We start from the raw sequence: 27500 nt of genomic DNA, 5'->3' as shown, positions 1-27500 counted from the left end.
TAATATTGTTGTTTAACTTTGACCAGTTTCCTTTTGTTTCTGACACATGTCATTTATTCTGATTCCAGTGCTGAAGTTTAAAACTCTTCCTGCTGTGTGTGCTGATCTGGTCAAACCATGCATGGCAAGCAACATTCAAGGTTGTTTGCAGAGATTGTGATGAGGAGTTCAGCGTTGAATATTTTATTGGTTTTGTTGGGTTGTTTTTCATCTCTCATTTTTTTTCCTGCATGAGATCCTGCATGATGACAACAGTATTACTGTAAATTAAACATCACAGATGCTAGCATGTCAGTGATTAATACAAGATGATTTCCAAACAGCTCTTCAAAATTGTCTGGAAAAGAGACAATAATTATTTACTTGCCACACCCTTAAAATTCAATGTTTGACCAAGCAAATATAATTTAGTTTTTTTTATTCAAGTAAACTGTCCTACTTTCATTAATACAGCTGTATGTTATTTTAGTCTTTCTCTTGCTGAGCATGGGTTTTGATATTAATTTCTGAGAATTGCTTGTAATAGTGTTAATAATGAATATATGGCAGTTACAAAAATAGAATTAGAGAGATATTTGAGTTACTATATATTGTGTTTTGTGGTATCACACACCATAGTAGTTGTTGTGGTTGTTGTTGTTGTTGTTGAAAATAAATTGGATAGAGTCATTGTGGGTCCAGATAAAGCCATTGTGGGTGGATCAGTTGTGCAGAATAAAATCTTAGATAATGGAGTAGAATGCCTCTCATCTTGCTGGATGTATGATTACATTCCTCTCTCAGTATCTTTACTGTCTTACTTTCATTAATACACAGGGTTCTATCTAGAATTTATCGTTTGGGGGAGAAGTCCCGAGTGGCCGAAAGCCACGAGCTTCCTAGGGGGGTCCGGGGGCATGCTCCCCAGGAAATATTTTGAAATGAATATGCGCTGAGATGCAGTCTGGTGCATTTTGAGACACAATTTTGAGAAATGTTACAGTAGCATTTTATTTTATTTTTTAGTCGTGATCACGTTCTGACAATGTTAAACTGAGCTCCGATATTTGCTAACGTGAACAGAAGAGTTACCCGACACGTCTAATTCCACAAATATTTATACATACTCGTTGACTGTTAGTACGTCAATAAAATAAATAAACTCAACAACGGCACTTTCTCATTTCTTACCAATGCTCGTAACTACTGCAAAATTCTAAATAACTGTAAACCTGTAAATAAAAAGTGACCGCGGTAGATGCGACTGTTAACTGACAATGCGTCTAATCGAGTGTGAAAAATACTGGTAAACAAATCATGGCAATTGATCTTTGGAAAATCTCCCTGATCAATTCAGGATCTAAATGTACTTTCCTTCTTTAAAAAGTTGAATTGAAATTGAATTGAATTACAAAGCCAGTTTGCGCTTCTTTACACTTTTGTAATGATCAACCACTGACTCCAGGACGTAATCTGACAACTGGTCAGGACCTTCGATGCAAATGCGCATGTTGTGTTTAAGTGCATCCGCAACGAGCCTACTGCGGAGCCTTGTTTTAATTAGCTTCATGGCGCTGAAGGAACGCTCAACAGTGGCTGTTGTCACCGGTAATACATTTGCAATCGCAGCTACCTTTGCCAAGTTCATGTGCACTGATCTCGTTGCGTCTGGATGATTTTTCCGGTATAGTTACTTATATACTGTAATGATAACAATATTTTTGGGGGGGAAGCTGGGCATTTTGGGGGGGAAGCTTCTACCCCTCAAATACCCTAGATAGAACCCTGATACAGCTGTATGTTATTTTAGTCTTTCTCTTGCTGAGCATGGGTTTTTGTATTAATTTCTGAGAATTGCTTGTAATAGTGTTAATGATGAATATATGGTAGTTACAAAAATAAAATTACAGAGATATTTGAGTTACTGTATATTTTGTTTTGTGGTATCACACACCATAGTAGTTGTTGTGGTTGTTGTTGTTGTTGAAAATGAATTGGATAGAGTCATTGTGGGTCCAGATAAAGCCATTGTGGGTGGATCAGTTGTGCAGAATAAAATCTTAGATAATGGAGCAGAATGCCTCTCATCTTGCTGGATGTATGATTACATTCCTCTCTCAGTATCTTTACACACAGTGCAAAATTTAGGCTGGATTTTTGCTGGTGCGATGCATGCAAAAGTGACATGAGTATTTTCCAAACACATGCAGGTGAATGTTTTGTATGTTTCATGATCATGATTCTCATGTCTCCCCACCCTCATCCCAGCAAGGCTCTACAAGGTGATCGACGAAGCTAGAAAAAAATTACAGTTACCAGCCAGGTAAAAAAGTAGCTAAAAGTGGTGTCATAGCTGCAGGAAAAATGCTGAAAAAATATTTTCAAAGATGGACCATTACCAAACGCCAAGTAAAAGGGAAACATCAAGTAGCATTGGAGTCAAATTTATACTTAGTTTCAAAACTTTTTTGCGATCCTCTCTTAAAATTAAGACTTCTTTTCTTTATTTTATTACCTCGCTCTTGGAAAAGTAACTAGTGTTGTAAAATATGAGAATTGGGGGCAGGGAAGTGACTTATCCAAGTTGCCGAATGAGTGGGATGCGGGCATGAAAAGAACTTATTTCTCGCTTTCAAATGATTCCAATGAAACAAGCAGACAATTTCCTCGTTCAACAGGGGCAACAAAAGCCATCTTCGCAGTAGAAATTACCATTGTGCCCTTGCAAGATGTTTACCCCGCGTTTTCCTTCTCAGTGCACAGTTTTCTCCCCAACCTCGTTCCCAGGGTCTCTCTTCTCTGCCTCCATTGCCGTTGACAATGGAGGCAGAGAACAGAGACCCTGGGAACGAGGTTGTTTTCTCCCCAGAGGTTTACCAACGCAGAGACCATCGCGACTAATAAAATTACGAACTTCATCCTTTTGCTCTAGCGCTCGAATGCAAGGTAAATTTCTCCTGGTTTGAACTATAGTTTTTTGGTTTGAAAAGACACACGGAAGATTAGTCTTTCAGCAAAATGAAAAAAAAAAAAAAACACAGAGAATTTAAATTGCCGCTATTTTGCCGCGCTGTTGTTTCTATGGCAAATTTAATTGGTACCAGTCCCTCGCGCGTGGGTCAAGCCTGCGCACTCATTTTGCCGCGGTGTCGGTGTTACATGACACATGATTAACACGGTCTTGACAGGTGCCCAAGAGTATAAAAATGCCGAAGTTGTATTTGGGAGTTAGAGAAACTTCTAGACAGGAACAGAAACCAACTCCGATACTCTCTTGGTTGATTCGTTTCATTCCGTAACTGTACTTCAGCAGCAACAAGTAAGATTACGGTGGCTAATTTAGTTTGTCTTTATCAACTAGTTTGATAAGACCAAATCTTGTCATGTCATTCCACGCCAACACGGTACCACAGTTTTGTCGATTCCGATAACACCACTTGACAGAAGCTTCTGCTTTCATAACTGGTAACCTCAAATGAAACGACACACGTGTGTCGAGTCAGCAATATTGACTGTTTCATTTTGAAACAGTTTTTCGAGGGCTGGAGCGCTTTCTACAGGATAACTCAATTGGTTTTGCTAGTGTTTATTTGCTGAATGAATAGTGATTATCCGGTGGATATCGTTATCCACCTTTTGAACAACCAAGGCCAGGAGTCGACATCAAAATGTAAGTCATGCTTTTCACGTCTAGGTTCTTTTTCCTTTTTTCTTCGTTTTCTTTTAAGTTTTCTTTAAACTTAAACCATTGTATTTACCTTTAGTTTTTTACCGCAAGTGCTGTTTGTGTATAGCCTGGTATAATAAACGTTTCAAACCGGCCCGCCTCCTCGGTATACAACACCTGGCGAACTCCAGTGCATAGCCCCACGAGGCTTTGGCACTGGGAACGCGACAACTTCTATCCTTGTTGCATTTTTACCTACCATTATTCAGTGACTAGTATAGAGTTAAAAACACAAATGAATATGACAAGAGCTTCTATATGTGATTGTAAAACTTTTCAAAACATATCGTGCCTGAAATGATATGCACCTGCAGGAGGAATAAATGTAAAACAAATTAAAAGCGTCTAATCTTCGGAAAACAAATACAAATGCTTTTTAACGTTTCTTCGTCAGAGCGAAGGGCTAACGCTCGGGACGTCACAAATCTTACTGATAAAAAGAACTGTTTTTCAGGCTAAGATTATTTTGTGAAATGGCTCTTATTGCTCTATCAGCGATGCATGATGGATAAACATTTTCTCCTGCCACGATTTCAGTATTAAAGAGGTATCTTAAAAAAGGTGTTTGGTATTCCAGGCAAGTCGATTTTCATTTAAGAATATTTAAATTCGTTTAATCAAAAAAAAAAGCGGCTCCTTTGGTTTACCGACAAATAATCTTTGCATAGGCTTAAGCGGGCTTTTAACGCTTAACAATTATTCGACCGACATGAAGTGGAGGTTTTTATTCACCGATATTCGATATTCACCGAGCCTGAGGTAAATAATTGTTATAGTGTAGTTACATGGGTGATTATTTGACAAATATGCATTTTCTTTAAAACAATTAATTTTTTCGTCTGTCACCTCGACAAAACGGCTTGCGGCCATTTTGAAAAAAACCACTTAGGTGATTATCGCGTAATAATTACCGCAAGTGCAACCAATTAGAACAGAGAATTTTCGGTAATCACCTACGTAATTATACTATACTTTTTAACTAAGATAGGTGCCCCACGTAAGTAACTTATGGGTTGAATTGGGCGGTGCTTTTAGCCCATCACTCCTTGTCCAGTCGTTTGTTATGTAACAGTTCTCGGTTGTTGTTTTCTGTTGAGTCCTGAGATATACGTTTCTTTTAAAACTATCCTAACTTGTTGCGTACAGTTTGTATATTTTGGCTGATTCTGTGTTGCGCTGCGTAAACCTTGATTGAACGTTAACCTTTGTAAAAGCTAAGTGAAAGAGATGTTGTGATAGGTGCAAGTCTGAAGAAGGAATGTAGGCACCGCGCAGGCGTGTTTTGTTTTCCAGGTGTTACATGACACATGATTAACACGGACTTGACATGTGACAAAGATTATAAAATGCCGAAGTTGTACTTGGGAGTTAGAGAAACTTCTACGCAGGAACAGAAACCAACTCCAATACTCTTTTGGTTGATTCGTTTCATTCCGTAACTGTACTTCATCAGCAACAAGTAAGATTACGGTGGCTAATTCAGTTTGTCTTTATCAACTAGTTTGATAAGACCAAATCTTGTCATGTCATTCCACGCCAACACAGTACCACAGTTTTTTCGATTACGATAACACCACTTGACAGAAGCTTCTGCTTACATAACTGGTAACCTCAACTGAAACGGCACATGTTTGTCGAGTCAGCAATATTGACTGTTTCATTTTGAACTCTACTAGATTTTACTGGCTAAAATTAAAGAAGGATGTTACGGCCAGGTGAACCCCAGTCAATGCTTCTGTTTTGCAAAAAGATACAACGCCAGACCATAAGCTGGAACTGTCCAAATACTCACACTCAAATACTAACACATGTCTCGTTAAAAACAATGTTGAGTAGTAATATAAGACAAGTAGTAAAAAAACCCACAGGTCCGACATGCCAATATGGTAATAGGAATTTTAAGCAAAGACCGACCATGGCTATGGCAATGATACTGTAACTTTTTCGGGTAAAACGAAGGTGAAATTGAAATCGAAATTGACAGATTCGGATATAATGGTGACAGACTTCATCAGAATCACGGTTAATATAAAAGTGTGTGAAGTGCGTATGTGGAATTAGATGAAGAGAGGTTCACGCCTTTTACCCTACAAAGGTAAGTGTTTTTTTTAAATATGACTAAACGCGAAAGCCTCAAGGCTACTACGCAAGAATATTATTGGTTTAAGGAGAAAAAACACTCGTGCAACACGACTAGACCAATTTCGATATATTAAAATTCAATCCTAAACAAAAGGAGCCTCGAGATGATGCTTTTTGTTTAGGCTGGACTGAATTTTAATATATCGAAATTGGCCTATTTCCGAGCATTTCTTTGCCGTATGTACTCCAACTCCACGAATCACAAACACGTGAAATCACCTCATTTTAGGTTTTGACAACAACGTGAGCATGCAACACTGAACCATTTATTTTCTATATTTACTTTAAAACCGGCGTACCCACCCATCCAGTTTCAGGTAGATAGTTCACCCGTATTATACAAGGTAAAGAAGACGGAATAATCGTGAAATACTTTTGATAGCGCTACATTGTAGGTTATATTTTGTAGTAACGTTTTCGTAGACGTTACCGTTCTTAAACTCCCTAATATAGATAAAAGCGTTTTTACGTTTTGTATTAGGGGTTTTAGCCGTGTTGTGATAACATTTATCTTTAATATCTAAGTAGCATTTAAATGTTTGGTAATTAAACAGAAAAAATGTTCTTCTCTTCCTCTGATAACAGGTAAGTGAAAAATAGCGAACATGGGCCAAAATCTTTAATATATAGATCATTTGTAAGAAATTTGAAGCTCATTTTCCACCTGTGTGCCGCCCACTGCAAAATTTTCCAAGTCGTGCTTCGTAAAAATCATCTGATGCACACCAAAGAAAAACTGGTTGGTTTTGTTTAAACAAGGATTTAAACGAACGCAAGGAGCAAAAATGGTGTTCCTGTCCGGCGGCTGAGAAAAAAAAGAGTGAAAGAGACCGCAACAAGGCCGCCTTAACTTAGGAACAGGTGAAAGCCGAAGTCGAGTTTTATTGAAATTTGTAATTGGCATCATCTGAGGCAGGATCCGGTGAGTTAAAATTAGCCAACGGCAAAACATTCGAAAGCTCATCTTTCGAGCCTTCAAATTCAATTTTATGAATTAATCTTGACAAACGCATGTCTTTCGACGTGCTGGACAAAATTGACAATGGGAATAACTGTTGTACATGGTTACGTTCCTATTTCAGCAGTTCAGTCGATTGGTGACTATCATGATTCTAGTCATCTTATTAGTCAACGTCAGTGCCCATAATTCCGACCGATTCATTTCCATGAAGAATTTTCACAACAATCATCAGCGTGAAGTCTCCAGCCTTCGAAAGGAAACTTATTATATACGCTGTGGGAGCCGCTTGCGTTGTGTTATCCCTCGGAAATAAAAACGTCACAAAAAGAAGAAAAACATCTGGCTCCGAATCTTGATAAAATTTTTTCACAGCGAAGGCTTGTTTTGTCTTTAAGAGAATTGATGAGCCCGGATATATATAAAAAAAAAACTGTGACTGAACGATAAAAAAGTGAAATATTATTTCACTTTCAAGCACTGTTTGAAATTTAGCCTTGCGTACGAAGCCCCTGGCCTCCACTACCAATCACGAGTGGATACTTCAAGCCGTAAGTGATTCTTAAATAAAAACACCCCGTCGGTTACCGGTATAATTATAAAAATCTTTTTGATCGGGGGGGGCAGAATGCTTTAATTTGTGCCTACCATACGAGACAACAACTGAGGATAGCTCTTTTAAAACAATCAGGCTGTTGCCCTCCTCCGACGCTGAAAGGCGTGATTTTCGCAATCTGCTTTGATTCTTCACTTGCACAAATCCCATAATGCACCTCTTTCACCCCACAAAAAATTGCATAGGCATTGTTTTCACTTCCTCTTGGGACTTCTTCATGTCCCAGGAGAAATTGCAAACAAATGATTATGCAAAATTTTGGGGGATAAAAGAGATGTATTATGGGATTTGTGCAAGTGGAGAATATTATGAAACGAATGCGTTAATTGTGACAGGTGTGAAACATTAATCGCGATGGTTTACTACTCAAGTTTGTTTTTAATTTTTTGCGTTGTAAAAGAAGAGTAACTGTTTTGATTTGTCTGTTTTGTTTTAAACTCTTTCAATAGAAACGAGAAATGTCGGAAAGTTACAGCGACGTGGTCACAACTGAAGAGCGTCCTTGCATGACTGATTATATCCTATTTACTATTCGTTTTGGAAAGTACTTTCTCCAATTAATCACACATTATGGGCGTGTGAAATTTAAAACTATGGCTACAAATTTAATGAAGAGTGACCTTGAGGCACAAGTCCTTAGTTTATCCAGTCATTCGGTTTGCAAGGAAGATCATTAGTGATACACAACAGCTTCAAAGAGAATATGCAGGTGTCTACAAATTTCGGCCGCTTACTTAAGCAGATAACATCTCGATAAGTGGCTACGGGAAAAACTTGAAAGAAACTCGAAACTGATTAAAGAATGCAAAATATTACCAATTAAGGGAAAGATAAAAAGAAGCAAAACCATCGGTTATCGAAAAAATGTTTCATCAAAGTAGGGTTGTCTTCCAACTTCCTTTGTCAAGAGGAAATTACAGTATAAGTCTAAGAACAAGTTATATCCCCGCAATAACCCTAACCGCAATAATTTATCATGACTTGATTAAAAAGCCCATGGAAATGAAAACAATGTTACTTTTATCGCAGGTGATATCGGATTTCCGTTTTGTTTGCGATCAGCAGCGAATAGTCGTGAGTGGACGCATAAGGTGTTTTCATTCAACGCAAAGTGTTGATGATTGCGTGCAAAGTAATATGCATATTTAACTGTCATAAATAAGCTCCATGATCTCACAATTTGTTAATTGTCCATAGGTACCACAAAATCACAATGACTGCGGACTTCGTCTTATATCTTTTGCTTGCTTCACTTGTGTCTACTGCAATGGCTTTTCCATCACGTAAATCAATGGATTTTGATAACCTTGCGAAAGGGAATTTTCAAGGTAAGAAAAAAGCTGTCCAGCCTGAATTACCAAACCGCTAAAATGTAAATTAAAAAAAAAACAAGTTTAGGTGGTTGCTAGAGTTTTTGCAGTTACATCTAGCTTTGATGACGCAAAAAAGGATGAAACCCATGTTTTACACACTTTGTTATTTAGAGTTTTAGAGCTTTCCGAAAAAGAAATTCAAAGAATCATAACAGGACCAAAAAACCCAACTGGTTGGCAATTTACAAAGTCTGGTGTACTTAACCAAAGTAACTTAAAGAGTGGATTTAATCCGGAGGGATATGAAAACAAACTTAGGGTCTAAAAATGACAACTTAGCCACAAAGTTTTCTTTCTTAGCATTTGCAAAACTGATGCCGGTTTTGCCAAAATGTCAAATGAAAACAGAAACAACTTATCATTACATAACTGAGAACGTTTCTGTAACTTTGTATTGTGTGATACAGATTCATTCAAGTGTAAAAAAGTACATGAACTCAGAAGTTGATACTGCTTCCATAATTTGGAATCTTTTTTGTGGTTTTTTATAGGTTCTTTTCACAATTTAAAAAATTAAAGGCATTCCAGAAAATAAAGTATAGTTTTAATTTTTTTTCTTTTGGATTCTGTTTCGAGGTATAAGACTGAGTTCGACAGTAATCGCAGCTAACAATTTTCTAACAAATTTTCTTGGGGTGTGCATGTGAATTGTAGTCAGAACGACTTTATAAATTATTCCAGTTTAGTTTGCCGTCCATTCTTTAAAATTCACAGCACTGTTTCATAGTTCGTAGCGGTTACCACAAAAGTTCAATTGTTACACTTGTTTGTACTGATAATTTCACTCCTTAACATTTTTAGTGTCATCAGACTTGAATCACCTAGTAGCGGTAAAGTTGTTCTTCAACTATAAGCTGCAAATTATTGGCTGAAATGAATGTTAATTTTGATTATTGTAAATGTGTTCTACACTACTGCAAATTTACCTTTACTTAACCATATTACCAATAAGTTAGTCGGAAAAGTCTTGGTAAGTTGCCTTCAAAAGCTTCGAAAATTGATCTCTTTTTTTTTAGTTAAATAATTCGTTAGAATTTTTTTTAAATTAAAAAGCTTCAATGACATAGCCTGCGTAGCTGGCGGTATTGTAAGCGCCCGCGAAATAAAGTTTTGGCGGCGGAGCCGACAAGCGAGCGGCGAAGCCGCGAGGAGAATGGGGAGAGGGACTCTGAAGTTTCAGAGTCATTTTAATTATTGCCTCGCTTTGCAAACCTAGCGTAGGGTGGTAACAACGCAGGTTATACGCCTCAAGGAGTCAAGCTTACATAGATGTCATCATCTGTGACTCCGTCCGCCGCGATAGTATGGTAGCTCAGTGTGGTATGGTATGGTATGGTATGGTAGCCGATGGACAAAAATTGGGGTCTGAACACAGTTTTAACTGACAGGAACACAAATCAATTGGTACCACTTGATGTTTCGACGACATCGAGAAGAATATGTCACCAGATCAGAATAATAACTTTCGAACTTGAATTAATCAAGAAAGAACAAAACATTGCTTTTAATAAAATTGATCTCCATGACAGCACGTAATGTTTAAAACGGAAGAAAAAAAGAATTAAAATCTCTTATCAGCAATTTCTTAGTATGAGGGTCAAAACCGTTTTAGGTGTAAGTTGACATGAAAACACAATGCATTTATCGTTGTGAATTCGAGTAATATTTTATACATCATTTTATGTTTTAAATTCCCAATGGATGAAATTAAGTGAATAATAATGTTCTCATGGGGCTCATAAGTGCGTTATTACTATGCACATCTGCATTGCAAAAATATCTCACCGACAGAGCTACAGTCACAAAATTTGCTTTAAACTTTGCTGTCAATTTGATTTACCACAGCCATTCAATGTGTTTCATCCAAGCCTGGGCACAGCTAGTGTGTTTTACTTTCTTTCTGTAATCCAGTGCGCACCCATCGTGGACACGGAAACGTCAACGAACTACAACTTAATGCTACCGTAAGTATTTCGCGATTATTCCGAATTTGTTCACATCATACACTATAGGTAAACTTTCCTATAACTGTTTTTTTATGTGCTCACGTTGTCGTCAAAACCTAAAATTTGGTAATTTCACGTTGTTCTTTTGTGGAGTCCGGCAAAGAAACGCACAGAAATAATGTATTGCTCGAGCAGCAAGAACAATTTTCCTTTTTAAACCAATAATATTGTTGCTTTGTAGCATTATCGTTGCTGTAGCCGTCGTCTTTTCATATACTCCTTCGGCTAATACTGTAACAATATTGCTTAACATTGGCTATCATTGTAAACCGTGACGTCGGTTAGCCTCGTTTTGAAGAATAAAAACATGTGCTCTTGTTGAACCGCCATTATCCGCTTCGTCTTCTTCATCTTCGGCTTAACACCTCGATAATAATTGTTACATGGTGGCAGCGGTAAAACAAAGAACATAATGACTGATTCTAGCGGTCAAGCTTCTGGAACGCTCGCTCCAGCTCCGGCTTTTCGAAGGCCACAAGTTTCTCCTCCGCAACCTCTAGAGATCGAAGGCGATCGGGCTGATAACTGGAAAATCTGGAAACAACGATGGGATAATTACTGTATTATCACGGGCTTAAACAGCCAGCCAGAAGACTACAAGTGCGCTATTTTACTGCACACGATTGGAATAGAAGCTTTGCGACTTTACAACGGCATGAAATTCTCCGAAGGTGAGGACAGAAATAAAATGGCGGATATTCTAGCCAAATACGATCAGCACTTTCTTGGCCAAACACAGGAATTCTTTGAACGTTTTCAGTTTAACCGTAGAGATCAAGCCTCTGGCGAGTCAATCGATGAGTATCTTTCAGTTCTGCGAAACATGGCCAAAACCTGTGGTTTCTGTGACTGCATGCGAGACTTGTTAATAATGGACCGCCTACTCTTAGGAATCTCGGATGACAAAACACGTGAAGAACTCCTCTCTACTCACGATCTGACTCTTAATAAAGCTATTGAAATCTGTCGGGGAATGGAAGCTGCTTCTCTTCACATGAAGGCTCTGAAGAATGAAGAAATCAACAAGGTCAAGGATATTTCGAAGAAGACAAAGAAGTCAGCCCCAAACAAAATCCAGCACAAGAAGCCTCCCCAGAGTGATGATAAGCATTCTGGAAAGAAGAAATGTCTATTCTGTCTCCAACTTCATGTAATGAAAAAAGAAATGTGCCTTGCTTGGGGAAAGACCTGTGCATCCTGCGGTGAAAGAAATCACTTTAAAGCTTCAACGAAATGTAAACACCAAGGTGTCAACTCTCTGGGCGACGGTTACTCCTCCGACTCATCCGTAAGCAGCACTGGGACAATCAGCACTGTAACAGCTCTCGAAAGTGAATTTGTGAATTCAGTAAGTCCTGGAAACCAGCTTATTTTCTGCGAAATGGAGGTAAACGAAAGACCTGTCAAAATGCAAATCGACAGTGGGGCTACAGTTTGTATTCTTCCAAAACACTTCCTGAGGGATCAGCATGCTATCCGCCCTGAGAGGGTCCATCTTCAGATGTGGAACAAAACCTCTATGCCCGCTCTTGGCAAGTGTAAAGTGAAAGTCAAGAACCCCGCTACCAAGAAAACGCACAAGGTGGACTTCGTCATTGTTAAAGACCACCTCACACCTCTCCTCAGTGGTACCGCCGCACAGAAGATGAATCTCATAAGTGTTCATTATGACCTGTTTAAAGCAGTTAATGCTGTCAACCACGAAAATCAACACTTCAAACAGTTTCCTGAGGCTTTTAAGGACACCCCTGGTACCCTACCTGGAAAGAAGGTTCACTTGACATTGATTGAAGGTTCCACTCCTGTAATCCGTTGTGCACGCACCCTGCCTGAATCTAGAAAACAAGTTGTCAAAGATGAACTCCAGCGTCTTGTGGACGCGAGTATCATTGTGCCTGTCGACGAACCCACTGACTGGGTGAGTCAGATGTCTGTTGCTGAAAAGAAAGCTGGAATTCGTATCTGCATTGATCCCCGACCTCTAAATGACGCACTGAAGCGCGAACACTACCAGCTTCCCACTCTGGAAAATGTACTTCCAGAACTTACCAAGGCGAAAGTATTCTCTGTTTGTGATCTCAAGTCTGGGTACCTCCACTGTGAGCTCGATCATGCATCAAGTTTGTTAACCACATTTGCCACCCCTTTTGGGCGTTATCGGTGGCTGCGTCTCCCATTTGGTTTGAAAGTCAGCAGCGAAATCTTCCAAAAACGTCTTCATCATGCTCTTGAGGGCCTTGAAGGGGTGCGCTGTATCGCTGACGATGTGATTATCTGGGGTCGAACAGATGAGGAACACGATACACGTGTCCGTACCTTCCTCACCTGCTGTGTTGATAAGGGTATCACCTTGAGCAAAGAGAAGTGCCGCTTTGGTCTCAGCGAGATTCCGTTCATGGGTCATGTCTTAACCAGTGATGGCCTCAAGCCAGACCCCACTAAAGTGGAAGCAGTCCAAAACATGGTTCCTCCTCAAGACAAAGCATCTGTAGAAAGACTACGAGGAACAGTAAATTACCTGTCTAAATTTGTTCCAAACCTTGCCGATGTGATGCGTCCAATCTATGACCTAGCTCTCCCTACCTCCGAGTGGATGTGGGATGCTGTACACGAGAAAGCCTTTACAGAGATGAAGCGTTTGCTGACAAACGCACCTGTGCTAGCCTACTTCGATCCAAGTAAAAACCTATCGATCCAGTGTGACGCTAGTGGACAGGGACTGGGAGCCGCCCTACTTCAAGACGGTCAGCCGCTAGCATACGCCAGCCGCGCTTTGAGTGAGGCAGAAACGAGATATGCTACCATAGAGAAGGAGATGCTCGCAATTGTATTTTCCCTAGAAAAGTGGAACCAGTACACGTTTGGCCGCCCTGTGACTGTGTACTCAGATCATAAACCACTTGCAAGCATGGTAAAGAAGCCCTTGGACAGAGCCCCTAAACGCTTACAGGGAATGCTAATGCGCGCCCTGGCATATGACATTGAAGTGCGATACCTAAATGGTAAAGAGATGTACCTGGCCGACACGCTCAGCAGGGCTCACCTGCCAAAAGCCTCTGATTGTGGACAAGAAGAATTCGAGACCATAAATGCCCTCTCCTACCTGATCATGCCTGAAGAGAAGATCCGCGAGATCCGCCAATACACCAACGATGACACCTCTCTTCAACAGCTGAAACGCGTAATACAGGAAGGTTGGCCAGCAGATGAGAAATCGCTACCACCCCTTGTCACCCCATACTTCAGTGTTAGGGATGAGCTCGCAGTCACTGATGGCCTTATATTTCGTGGCGAGCGGCTTGTTATACCAAAGGGAATGCGCACAGCTGTCAAAAAAGATGTCCATAGTGGACACCAAGGAATTGAGGCCTGCCTGCGCCGTGCAAGGGAACATGTTTATTGGCCCGGCATGAACAAGGAATTAAAAGCTTGGATTCGCACCTGTGAGACATGCCGCGAGTATGAACTAACACCTTGTAAAGAGACGCTCATGTCTCATGAAATCCCGGACGGAGCTTGGGAGAAAATTGGGGCAGACCTTTTCACCTGTAATGACAAAGAGTACCTCGTCACCGTCTGCTACAAGTCCAACTTCTGGGAATTGGATCCACTCACCGACACCAAATCATCAACTGTGATCAAAAGATTGAAGTCACACCTGGCACGATATGGTATTCCTAGACAACTGGTTACAGATAATGGCCCCCAATTTACATCACGTGAATTCAAATCTTTTACCAAGACATGGGGCATTGAGCACACTACCATATCACCGCACCACAGCCAGGCAAATGGAAAAGTTGAATCAGCTGTGAAGACGGCAAAAAGAATGTTACGCAAGACATCAAAGTCAGGAGAAGACCAGTACCTAGCTCTACTCAATATCCGGAACACACCAACTCAAGGTGTTGCCAGTAGCCCGGCACAGCGTCTTTTGGGGAGAAGGACAAGAAGCTTGTTACCGTCCACAAGATCGCTCCTGGAACCCAGAAGCCCACCCAGCCTCTATGAAAGGGAACAACTCCAGCTCAACCAAAAGAGGCAGCGGCATTACTACAATCGGTCATCCCATGACCTTCCGGCCTTAAAAGCTGGCGACACAGTTAGAATGAAACCATTTGTCCTTGGTAAACACAGTTGGGATGAGGGTCACGTGACAAAGCGACTAGATGAGAGATCCTATGAAGTCCAGTCACACGGTTCCAGCTTTAGACGCAATAGGCAGCACCTAGTGAAGAGCCCTTCCATTCCCGCAGCGGATGCACTGCCTGTACCAGATCCACTGCCTGGACCTCAACGGGGTCAGGATACTCAATTGCCAAACACAAGAGCTGCGAACGGCCAGAAAAGCCACCTGGAAGCAAGGACCACCAAGCAGTCGTCACCTGTGTGTACTCGCTCGGGCCGTGTCATCAAAGAACCAGTTAGATTCCAGGACTATGTTAAGACTTAATCATTTTTTGTTTTTTTGTTTGTTGTTTTTTTTTTCTATTACTCTTTTGTAAGGACTGAGAGACACTCGCAGCGTTGCTTTAGTTCATTTTTGCTAAAAAAAAAAAAAAAAAAAAAAAAAAGGGGGAGGATGTAACAATATTGCTTAACATTGGCTATCATTGTAAACCGTGACGTCGGTTAGCCTCGTTTTGAAGAATAAAAACATGTGCTCTTGTTGAACCGCCATTATCCGCTTCGTCTTCTTCATCTTCGGCTTAACACCTCGATAATAATTGTTACAAATACCTTGGCACAATAACCTGATTTTCAACTTGGGATACACGGATCTCTCAGTTGATATAGGATACAAAATTGGTGAGTGTGACACCACTACCTGCATGCGTAAGCCGGTTTACTAACACGAGTATTTATTTGGTTTTGTTTAAAAGCAGATTTATGGATGGATGTATAGTGAAAAGTTAAAGTGTAAACAAATAAAATATATATTTTTTTAAACAGATTTACATCTAGTGCCCTTATTCTTCCAGGCCAGTTGAGATGGGTTCAATATTTGTTTCAACATATTTCTTCCATGAAATGTGGAGTGCATTAATTTTGGGAACATTATCAGCAGCTGTGGACGAGGCCCTATGTAAAACCAGTGATAAACGTAAACAAGGAACACGCTATATAATTCTACAAACAGACAACACCCTACATAACTCTTGTTTCTTATGTAAGCGTTATCTAACAAACATCATTCGACAGTTGACTGAAATGGATTAAGTTAATCAACGAAGGTTCTTTAAAAATTTGTCAAAATAACAAACTGGGTCATCCGAAGAAGTTATAATGAATCTAACGCCTAGCAGCCGTTTTTAAGCTCGGTTCGTCCGAGCCTGAAAATGGCTGCGAAGGAGGCTAACAAACGCCTTGCGTAAGTTACATTTAAAACCGCCCTCTGTATAGAAACTCGTAAAGCCACGCAGTGTGTAAGAAGTCAAAATCCTATTGTGGGTTTTACTTTCCTTAATCACTATACATACAACTGAGTTAACATTGCAAAAATATTGTTATACAGTGATCATGCATGACACGAATTTCAATGAAGTGTTTTATAAAACCGAAAACGAAAGCAATTATTCCGAGAAATTGAAAAACCAATACCGTTGACGTATCTTCCCATCTCCCAAAAAATGATATCAACGCATGTCATGCCAAAAATGTGAAACAATCCGATTTTGTGTAACTGTCACAGAGGACTCAAAATGGGTAAAAAAACCCCGAATCATTGTTTGCTTTTATACTAGAGACAAACTATCCGTCTAAACGAACTTGGGCAAGACCTCCTCAGTAACATGACCTTCGATAGATCTATTCTAACTAACGAGCGACTAAGATAATTAGAGATTCGAAAACTGGAAGAGATGAAATAAGATAAAAGGCCAATAAACAACTGCGTTATACTGCCACGACCTCGGGCCAATATTCCCCAGTACGACCCTCGCGCTCGATTAGTAAGAAGTTAATAATTCTTACAAATAATACCTTGAAGTCTTTTATTAAAAGTATACGTATAGGCAAAGGGTGGGGGGAAGCTGGCAGAAACAAGATCGTAATTAGGAGAATTGTAAAACTTATGGCCTTGATAAAAAGCGCGGAGAATTATTTAATATTAGTTCTGCAGTAAAGTAATTGGAAGGACTTACATTTTCTTGTATCATGAATAGGAATGTATTTGAATTTTTCAGTAAAACAATTTTGTTTGCTTACAGTGAACGGGAAGGGTCGAGATTTGATAGGAGTACATAAATTTGCCCAATTGCAAGGTGTTTATGTTTATGTTCAATATGCACTCAGATGAATTGAGGAAACTTGTTTGGAGCCTAAATTAAACCTTGAGAAAAAATAGGGTCAGGTTAGGATTAGTTTTGGTTATTATACATCCTTGTCAATTCTGACTTATCAGTATAAAAAAGTAAATGATGAAAAGAACTGTGTTGAGTTCATCATGTTTGTCGCTAAAGTGTAGCGATGAAGACAAAGGACGATAGATCTCGAGTCACAGGTAAGTGCATACTGTACATTTCTTTATTCCCAAATAATTTTGCAATGTTGAGACTGAATGGCTAAATGTATGAAAAACCGATAACCGATTAGAAAGCTTCCTCGAAGTTGCGGCAGCACTGAAAGGACTTTAGTTTTATGATATGCGTGGACAGGTATCGCCATGGCTATGACTTTCTTTACATCGGAGGCTATCTTGAAAGTCGCCTGTAGATAGTCACTATGAACAATGTATTTAAGTTCTATCTTTGTAAGTACTTTCTTTCGTGTACCTCAAGGATGCTCCTTGGAACAATTCCCTTTGATTCACTCATTTCTCCTTTCCTAACCTATGACCGTGACACACTTGCCTGGGGTAGTAGATATTTCAACACACTTCATTCCTTCGGTTGTTAAATGTTAAATTTTTCACTCAAGTAACGGAAATTTACAAATAGAATACCAGAAGTGCAGCAGATAAGTACAAAATTACGGTTATTAAACATTCCTATTGAAAATAACATAAAATCATGTTTCTTGAAGAAAATTTAAGTGTTTAAAATGATCTTCGAAAGAAATACTAAAATTTGAACAATTTTCTTATTCAATTAATTTTTCTCATGATTTATTTATTGCAACAAGGATAAAATTGATTTACCTTTTCTAGGTTAGTCGCAGATAGGCTCTTTGTACTTGACGTGTGGGTCTCTCTAAGTGCAACCGGGCTTTGCTTTGGCACCCTTTCCCTTTTGGGCCGTAGAGTTATTTTTAAGGCGGCCAACACCTATTGTATCTTTTCGTTTTTCTTTTCATTGCTTAAATATGCTAAGGATTCAAAGTTACTTTTGTGGGATGAATCTCAAGCCATTGCAGTGACAAATTCCAACACGTACATGGATCCATATGGTAATTTAATGGGTGTCAGTGAAGAGGTCACTACAGTGTGTGAACAATCATGATATCGACTTCCAATCATGACTAAAACACCACACGAGTACATACGGGTAACATACGAGTAACATACGAGTACCATACGGAACATACGGATACATACGAATACATACGACTGACATACGACTAACATACGACTAACATACGGATACATACGACTAACATACGGATACATACGAATACATACGAGTAATACGAATGTTTTTCTCATAAAGGAAGCTCTAATTATAAGCCTTGCAAGCATTTTTCACGTCAGCAAACACGTACCCGGCTCAGTTTGAGGGGGGAGGGGGTGGGGGGTGGGTGTTGATAGACCCTGCAAGGCTTTCGTTAAATTTAGTCACAGTAAAATAAATTCACATGGAGTGCAAAACCCTTAAGGCAGCGAAAGACGAGCTACAAAAATCCTCAACTTGCGGCGCAACATTGTTTCGTTGCAAGTTCTGGTCGATGTTTCGCGTTTTTCACTTTGCGTGATCAACTTGACCCACAAGAAAAACATTTGTTGCGGGTTGAAGAAATGCAGGGCGCTGAGTGGTTGCTTTGCTAGTACAAGAGCACATTTGTTGCGCGACAAGTTGTGAGCTTGATGAAAAACGAGCAACAAAGCCAAAATTTGTTGCTCAGAGTAGATCCGCGCTCTACTTTTCGCAACAACTTTCTTCAACCCGCAACAAATGTTTTTGTTGCGCGACAAGTTGATCATGCAAGGTGAAAAACGGGAGAAATCGACCCAAACTTGCAACGAAATAATGTTGCGCGCCAAGTTAAGGGTTTTTGTATCTCGTATTTCGCCGCCTTTAGCTTGCGCAACAAGATGACAATACATTTTGCATGTTGCTCTCGTAGTTGATTATAACTGTCAGGCCAGTTTACATTTAAGACACGTAAGGAAGTCAGAGCAGGTCTGTCATAATTTTTTACCCCATTTAAGCTTTCTGGCTTGATTTTGCACTGATTTTTTGCACTGATTTATCATAGGCAACTTAAGCTGAAATAGTGAAATCAAGATGGCGGATCTGATGACGTCATACGACATCAGCGACATCCAAAATATATTGTCATCTTGTAGCGCAAGCTAAGGGTTCTGCACTCCATGTGAATTTATTTTACTGTGACTAAATTAAACGAAAGCCATGGGGGGTCGATCAACATCCCCTCCCTCCCACCTCAAACTGAGCCGGGTATGTGTTTGCTGACATGAAAAATGCCTGCAAGGCTTATAATTAGAGCTTCCTTTATGAGAAAAACATTCATATTACTCGTATGTATTCGTATGTATTGGTATGTTAGTCGTATGTATCCGTATGTTACTCGTATGTTACTCGTATGTTAGTCGTATGTATTCGTATGTATCCGTATGTTCCGTATGTTACTCGTATGTTACTCGTATGTTACCCGTATGTACTCGTGTGGTGTTTTAGTCATGATCATCGACTTCCAACATAAAACGGTTGGAAGAAAGGAAAACAAATCCTGTTTCGTATTTTCCAACAATTCTCGATAATAGTTGTCCCTTTTATTCAACGAAGACTATAGCCTGCGAGCAGGCTGTCGGTGATTCGAGGTGCATGAAGGGCCTTTGTTGTCAGCTGCGGTTTCACAGTTAGTGGCCACGTCATCCTAATCTAATAACACAACGATTGTTCTTTCGCAAATATAAAAAGAGCAGACAGAAAAGTATAAAATAGAAAAAAAAATAGAGCTTATCTGCTAAATACTCCGCCACTTATTTGCATAATAATAACATATATTGTATTCTGGCTTGTTCTGAAAGTCGCTTATAGTAATGAAGTCGGAACGAAGATTCAAGTTTTTCATCACATAGAGTCATGTTTTAAAACTGAATTTGTTTTTTCTATTCTTGTACAGAAGACAGGAGAGGTGATTCATTCATTTCCTTTAATTGGATAAAGAATTGGACTGAGAATTGTTTGCTGGAATTTTTTTCATTACCACTAAACAAAAAGCGTGCAATAAACCATAATACTATCCTTTACTAAAACCCTACCTATCTCCTTTGCTCCGGGATTTTCAATGGGTGCTTTGTTTTTGAAGGAATGAACTACGCGGTATTAATAGCGCTTGTCGACTTCGTCCCAATAGTCTTTAAATCATGATGTGGGCGGAACATTCTTTTACTTTGACAGATCACGTGTTTTCGCGTTAAGGGCTTTTGTACTGCTATACCCTCTCGATCATTTTCGACGAATTTAAAGTACGTTTTATCAACGATTTACTGTACATGTATGTGTGTACAGTAGATTTTTTCGATCGGGTTTTGGCACCCTATACCTCCTAGATAAATAGGAAGAGGTGGCCTCTGACTGTGAAACTGCGTCTGACAACACCTTTTCGCCTTTGTTTAGCCTGCGCATCTGACCAGTCGAGCATGCTTTTCATGTACTTCGAACCACTGGGAGCCTGCTCGTAGGCTATTCTTCGTAGAATAAAACTGTCAACAACCGTTTATCTATTGTTGCAAAAAATGATATCAACGCATGTCATGCCAAAAATGTGAAACAATCCGATTTTGTGTAACTGTCACAGAGGACTCAAAATGGGTCAAAAAACCCCGAATCATTGTTCGCTTTTATACTAGAGACGCACTATCCGTCTAAACGAACTTGGGCAAGACCTCCTCAGTAACATGACCTTCGATAGATCTATTCTAACTAACGAACGACTAAGATAATTAGAGATTCAAAAACTGGAAGAGATGAAATAAGATAAAAGGCCAATAAACAACTGCGTTATACATTATTATTATATGGCTTGTGTTTGTAGCCGATGTAACGCGCGCTCTGATTGGCTAATTGTGACTAAATTGTAGGGCATTATTCTCCTGTAATGCCCACGGGCCGATTAACAAAGCAAAAGGTAATTAAAAAGCCATGTAATAAACAACTTAGTAACCTCACTTGCTCAGGACCGTTTGGTCGTTTTTGTACGGACCTCGCTGCGCTCGGTCCGTACTGCCACGACCTCGGGCCAATATTTCCCAGTGCTACCCTCGCGCTCGATTAGTAAGAAGTTAATAATTCTTACAAATAATTCCTTGAAGTCTTTTATTAAAAGTATACGTATAGGCAAAGGGGGGGGGGGGGGAAGCTGGCAGAAACAAGATCGTAATAGGGAGAATTGTAAAACTTATGACCTTGATAAAAAGCGCGGAGAATTATTTAATATTAGTTCTGCAGTAAAGTAATTGGAAGGACTTACATTTTCTTGTATAATAGGAATGTATTTGAATTTTTCAGTAAAACAATTTTGTTTGCTTACAGTGAACGGGAAGGGTCGAGATTTGATAGGGAGTACATAAATTTGCCCAATTGCAAGGTGTTTATGTTTATGTTCAATATGCACTCAGATGAATTGAGGAAACTTGTTTGGAGCCTAAATTAAACCTTGAGAAAAAATAGGGTCAGGTTAGGATTAGTTTTGGTTATTATACATCCTTGTCAATTCTGAGTTCATCATGTTTGTCGCTAAAGTGTAGCGATGAAGACACAGAACGATAGATCTCGAGTCACAGGTAAGTGCATACTGTACAGTTCTTTATTCCCAAATAATTTTGCAATGTTGAGACTGAATGGCTAAGTGTATGAAAAACCGATAACCGATTAGAAAGCTGCCTCGAAGTTGCGGCAGCACTGAAAGGACTTTAGTGTTATGATATGCGTGGACAGGTATCGCCATGAATTGTAAAGCTCTCATCTCTCCCATAGGAAACGATCCCGCATTTTTCTTAAGATGATAACTCGCCAACATGTTCCAACGCAGAGCAAGGCTCCATCCCCACATCAAAAATTTAGTTGTTTTTTTTTTTTATTATATCCACATGAAAACACCTTCATGAATAAGCTATTGACAAAAGGTTAAATTGCCTCTAAACTTGAACATTCAATTATTCTCTTTGCCTGCGTAGTTGGCGGTATTGTTGGCGTGATAGACATAGGCCTCACGGAGAATGAGGAGGGGCGCTGTGAGATACATCAAAGCTCCCCTCCCCGTTGACCGCTCATTAATTTGCCTCTCTCGACTACAATACCACCAACTACGCAGGCTATTTTTCTCTTACAAGGTACAATTTTCCTTTTTAAACCAATAATATTGTTGCTTTGTAGCATTATAGTTGCTGTAACCGTCGTCTTTTCATAAACTCCTTCGTCTAATACCTTGGCACAATAACCTGATTTTCAACTTGGGATACACGGATCTCTCAATTGATATAGGATACAAAATTGGTGAGTGTGACACCGCTATCTGCATGCGTACGTTTACTAACACGAATATCTTTTTGGTTTTGTTTAAAAACAGATTTATGGATGGATGTATAGTGAGAAGTTAAAGTGTAAACAAATAAAACATATTTGTTAAAAGACAGATTTACATTTAGTACCCTTATTCTGCCCGGCCATTTGAGATGGGTTCAATATTTGTTTCGACATATTTCTTCAATGAAATGTGGAGAGCATTAATTTTGTAGAACGTGTGAATGCTTTTAAAGTTTACTGAAAGTATGTTTTAAAAAATAACCTTCTTTAAGATTTGATTTAACTACACAACGTTTAACATTCAGGATTTGACGGTGCAAGTCCGTGGTTTTAATTACTGTTTATTTCCCAGGGCTTCGGTCGTTGTTGTTTTCCAGTTTCCCTACTGTGTACTCATTAAAATTTATTTTGTTGTTCTTTTATTAAAATGCACTTTTTTCACTTTCCTCGAGATAAGCCAAGATTACAGGAGATTATACTCCATCTGTTTTGGTTTAGACGATCTACCGTGAAGGGAAGGACGACGTCGTATGGTCTTTTCGGCACCTCAAGAAAAGCTAAAAAGGTAACTTGAGAGAAATTAAAACTGAGCAAGAAAGCTTTTTTTTAAGAAAATCACAGTAACGGATTAACTCAGTTTTTTCTTTAAAAGGAAGCAATTCGTAAATAAACAGACGAGACATCTAAATGGGAGAAAATCCAGCTGAATATTTTTATATCCATAGTTCTTATTTGATCGTTTCTCTATTTGTAAGTCTCTGTGAAGATTTATATCTTCCGTGACGCATCTACGTATCATATAAATGTGATATATACAAATTTGTTTCTTGTTTGGCAAACCGATCGATTAGCAATATGACCTGACGCCGCCGCACAATTACACATCCGTTCAGTCGTCATATAATGCTGTTCTTGAACTTTGCATTTAGGACCATAGTTTGTCATTCCAATGTTTCAACAATAGCTTCCTTCTGATGATTTTTCCCAACAGAATAACATCGTCGACAGTAAAAACAAGTGACATTTGGCCATAGAAGATGAACGACGTAGCATTGTCGAAAATGTCACAAGACAGTCTTTCCCAAAGGACATCCTGGCTCAAGAACGAGTATAAGAGCTCATCAGAAAGGTGGCATGAGTACGCAAATGACACAAGCCTACATGGAATCCGTTATGTCTTCATGAAAAGGCGCCATTTTGTCATTCGTCTTATTTGGCTTGTAATATTGCTTACCTCTGCAGGCTACTACATAGTAACAGTCTACAGAGCTTTCAACAAATTTTACTCTCGTCCAATCAACACAATTATTAGCACAAAGCATCTCACAAAAATGGAATTTCCAGCTGTGACCATCTGTCCTCTCAATTCTTTTGCCAAATCCAAACTGTTTGTGAAAGATGACGATCCAATTTTTGCAAACAATGGTTTGAACATTAGCTCATGCGCTGTAACGTCACCGGTGCGAGGCAATCGTCCTTGTGGGTTATCACTCATTTGCTGCTGTACTTCGACTGATGCTTTTGATGTATATAATTCCATACCAAACTGCACAATTCAATACAGGCAAAGTCTTTTAGATATTCTCAAGCGATTTTCGCATCGTCTGGATTTGGAAGACTTTTATCGATACTATAGTCAAGACATGGATTCCCTTGCTGGACCGTTGTGTGCTTTTGGGCGGGAAGAGTCACCGTGTTTTGCAACGAACTTTACTTCTTTTGTAACCCAATGGGGAATGTGTTACACGTTTAATTCGGGGTCTAATGGCGAGATTAGAACAGTCTATTCTGCTGGGGTCTCAACAGGACTTAGAGTCATTCTTGATGTCCAGACACATGAACACACAAGGGGAAAATATTCACACGGATTTAAGGTTCTCATTCATGGGCGAGGGGAATTTGTAGATGAATGGGAAGGAATCAACATTGGACCTGGACAGCACGTGGTTATTGCAGTCTCACAGAAAAGGGTAGGCATTCAGTGTCTATTTTCAGGTAGTTGTTCTTCTTCCGTCATGAAAGTGCAGCAAATTTGTGAGCGCGTCCACCGCGATTTTCAGTGAAATTTGGAAATCTGAGTAATTTTCAAGTTTTTTTCAAGTCATGGCCGCGACAAACGCTTTCAAGCACGAAGTGAGGAAGAAATACAGCAACTGAATGATACGAAACAAAAGTTGAAAGTAATCATTGAAGGCAAATGTTACTCATTTGTATTTGAGATATTTGACTTATAACTAGACTAAAATCTAAGGATTATACTCGTATTTAGTTTGGTCATTTTCAGTTGTGGGGTATAACAAAACACAACAGTGAGTTTTGTTTCCCTTCGACCCTCAATAGACCAATTCGGTTAACTCAATGTTTTACCCAATTCAAATCCTTTGGGAATAAAACGTTTTCTTCCAAGTATTTCCACGTCATTTAAATGTAAATGCTACAATATCATGCAAATGCAACACACAAAGAACCTAAACCCCAAGAGATCTGAATTGGGTACAACATTGAATTAGCCGAATTGTTCTGTTGAGGGTCTCGGGGAAACAAAATTCACTGTTCCCCTTGGAACCATGTAGTCATTAAGTGCTTATTAATCAAGGTGTTATCCAGTTCCTCCCATTGAAAATTACTACAGAAATGTTCAACTCGCGTAACATTGATTTTAGTGGAGCAGTGATACCTACCAGGAATATATGAACACATCCATTGATCAACGTTACACCATAACGAATAAGCTTGATTTTAGTGGCATATAAATGATGTGGAGTTCGGGAAAAGCAGTATCGAAATTTATACTTCGTGTTTACTCACGATTGGTTTGGCATGGTCGCTGTGACGTCATTTGAAACCCAAAGAAAATACTAGATCAGGGACAAGAAACGCCGTCCAGGTAGCATATATTCAATCTGTTCACCAGAAGCATTCACTGGTAAAATTAAATGATTAACGTGGGTTTGGTCCATGTATTCCGGTTTCCGGAGTGGGATCTACTATACGACAAGAAAATACAGGTTCCCTTCTGCTTACCCAAGCCAAGTCCTGTTAAGGGGGTGGGGGATTAAAGCCTGTTTACCTCCCCCTTAATGAAAATCAGCATGCACCTTATTCCGCCTGTAAGGAACTTATGGCGTCCGGAGAATACACTGAGGTGTAAATTCCCGTCACTTGATAAGGACGGTGCCTACTAATTCAAAGGTGTTTTTGCGCGGTTCACTGAATATGCGTTAAAATAAAAGTAGATCTTAACAGGTGTTATAGAAATCCAAAAAGAAAATTGGAGGTAACCACGCATTTTTCGAACTTAATTCATCAACAATATCTGTAAAAAGCTTTAAAGTACAAAGCAATGTATGGCGTTCTTTTCCAAATTGAAGCTTGATTTTCTCTGAAAAATGCGTGGTTACCCCAAATACCGAGATCACTTGCTAAGTTCTGCTTCCTCTGCATAGTTTTGAACCGCGCAGAAATATCCCTGTATTAGTAAGCACTAACCATAGGAAATCCGGCGGAGTATCTTGAGATGTGCAAGACGTATGCGCAATAACAATAGTAGGCACCGTCCCTAAATGAAATATGTTTCTTCTCCAGACCTTTCGATATTTCGAGCAAGAGTTTCCCTTGGGGTCAAGTAGTTTATCTTATGTCGGTAGACTGCATGAATGCTCTAGGCATCGACCTTAATAATCATGAAAAGATCAGAGGTGTATCTGTCAATAAACCTCTGCTAGCTGAGCGTGATTTCATTGACAATATATTGTAATTTAAGAGTTTTGAACATCACTGGTTTTTCTTAGTTAAATGACGTGATAAGGCAAAACATACCTGTGTGAAGCCTACTTTGCACTCCTCTCTAGCAGAATGACCAAGTGATCGACGGTAACATAAGAAACCTGGAGAAGGTTCATTTTATGGGAGAGGAGAGTGTCTGCAGCACCTTCGTGTTGTTTGTTGGAAAAAAACCGTTTAGCAAGATTCAAGGAGGCTAAGAGATGAAAAGCTTTGGGCGCGCAGTTCGCAATGGTTGAATATTGATTAGTAATTTGATTCTTGGGTACCAGTAACCGAACCTAATGATTGAAAATTTCTATCTCTCCTTTGTAGTATAAAAACCTCCAAAAGCCTTACGCTACAAACTGTACGGAAAAGAAATTGAGAACGTTCTCTACTTACACCACAGAGGGATGCCTTCATGAGTGTGTGGCTGAAAAGGCTATCGAACATTGTGGTTGCCGCCCTGTTGGATACAGAGGTAAGGTTGTACATGACATGACGAGATGAGTGGGTCGGAAGAAATGATACTAGGAATAAGCAGGTTGAGGAGAAGGGAAATGAGCAGCCTTCATTTCCGTCCCATTTTTAATCCTCCTCAGCTTCTGCTGCCTTCGTTATTCTTTTTCTAGGGTTTTCTAGGATTCAGCCTTCAAATAAAGTACAAACGAGGACCGTCAGCGTCAGGAAATAAAAAACCACAAACTTTAACTTGAAAGAAATCGTATGTGACGCAGTTTTGGGGCTGTTGTCCGAAGTTTTGTTCTTATTGGTTATCACATATGGAGCAAAATTACTGAATGCTGATTGGCCGAGACGGAGAGCATTTTTCCTTAATCACGAGGGTACTTTGGTAATCAAGAGGGCGTGATTACTTGATCCTGATTCTCTAACAGTTGCTTATCCAGAGCAAGCGAAGTTACAAGAGAATCTTCTTCCAGATGATTAAACTACTCTTTTGTCCACATATAAAATACATGTTAAGTGCTGTTCTGTTGACAGCAACGATTTCTTGAAATGAACTTTAACCGAATAGGAGCGTGTTTATTGTCATTTGTCGCGGCACTGGACGGGCTCCCCTCAATAATTTTGGCCTTTATGTGATAAACACATAATCGCAATGCACCTCGTGCAATGTAAGGATTAACTTCACTTGTAAATGTCAAAGTTTTCCTAATTGCCCTCGTCGCTTCGCGACTCGAGAAATGTTGTGAAACTTTGGAAAT

At 39.5% G+C, this 27500-nt stretch overlaps 1 protein-coding gene and 1 long non-coding RNA gene across 7 annotated transcripts in view; both read left to right on the top strand.

Moving 5' to 3' along the window:
• LOC137994840 (uncharacterized) overlaps nucleotides 1-1758 on the top strand; it is a 4500-nt gene extending 2742 nt beyond the window's left edge. Inside the window, exon 5 of the long non-coding RNA XR_011122198.1 lies at nucleotides 69-1758. This is a non-coding gene — a long non-coding RNA (uncharacterized lncRNA). The remainder of the gene's footprint in view (nucleotides 1-68) is intronic.
• Nucleotides 1759-3191: 1433 nt separating this feature from the next.
• LOC137997429 (acid-sensing ion channel 2-like) overlaps nucleotides 3192-27500 on the top strand; it is a 32552-nt gene continuing 8243 nt past the window's right edge. The window contains exons 1-6 of one of the 6 annotated variants that reach the window (XM_068843429.1): nucleotides 3192-3298; nucleotides 8620-8750; nucleotides 22360-22479; nucleotides 22967-23074; nucleotides 23501-24479; nucleotides 26608-26755. In XM_068843429.1, coding sequence (XP_068699530.1) covers nucleotides 23547-24479; nucleotides 26608-26755 — 1081 coding nt within the window. In that variant the 5' untranslated portion in view covers nucleotides 3192-3298; nucleotides 8620-8750; nucleotides 22360-22479; nucleotides 22967-23074; nucleotides 23501-23546. Of the gene's footprint in view, nucleotides 3299-3728; nucleotides 5166-6208; nucleotides 8751-10640; nucleotides 10760-22359; nucleotides 22480-22961; nucleotides 23075-23500; nucleotides 24480-26607; nucleotides 26756-27500 lie in introns of those variants that run through there. The other 5 variants (XM_068843425.1, XM_068843428.1, XM_068843424.1 and 2 more) reach the window with 5 other exon arrangements.

This window comes from Montipora foliosa, chromosome 3 (assembly GCF_036669935.1).
Source record: "Montipora foliosa isolate CH-2021 chromosome 3, ASM3666993v2, whole genome shotgun sequence".
NCBI lineage: Eukaryota > Metazoa > Cnidaria > Anthozoa > Scleractinia > Acroporidae > Montipora > Montipora foliosa.
This window is presented reverse-complemented; position numbering and strand designations above follow the sequence as displayed.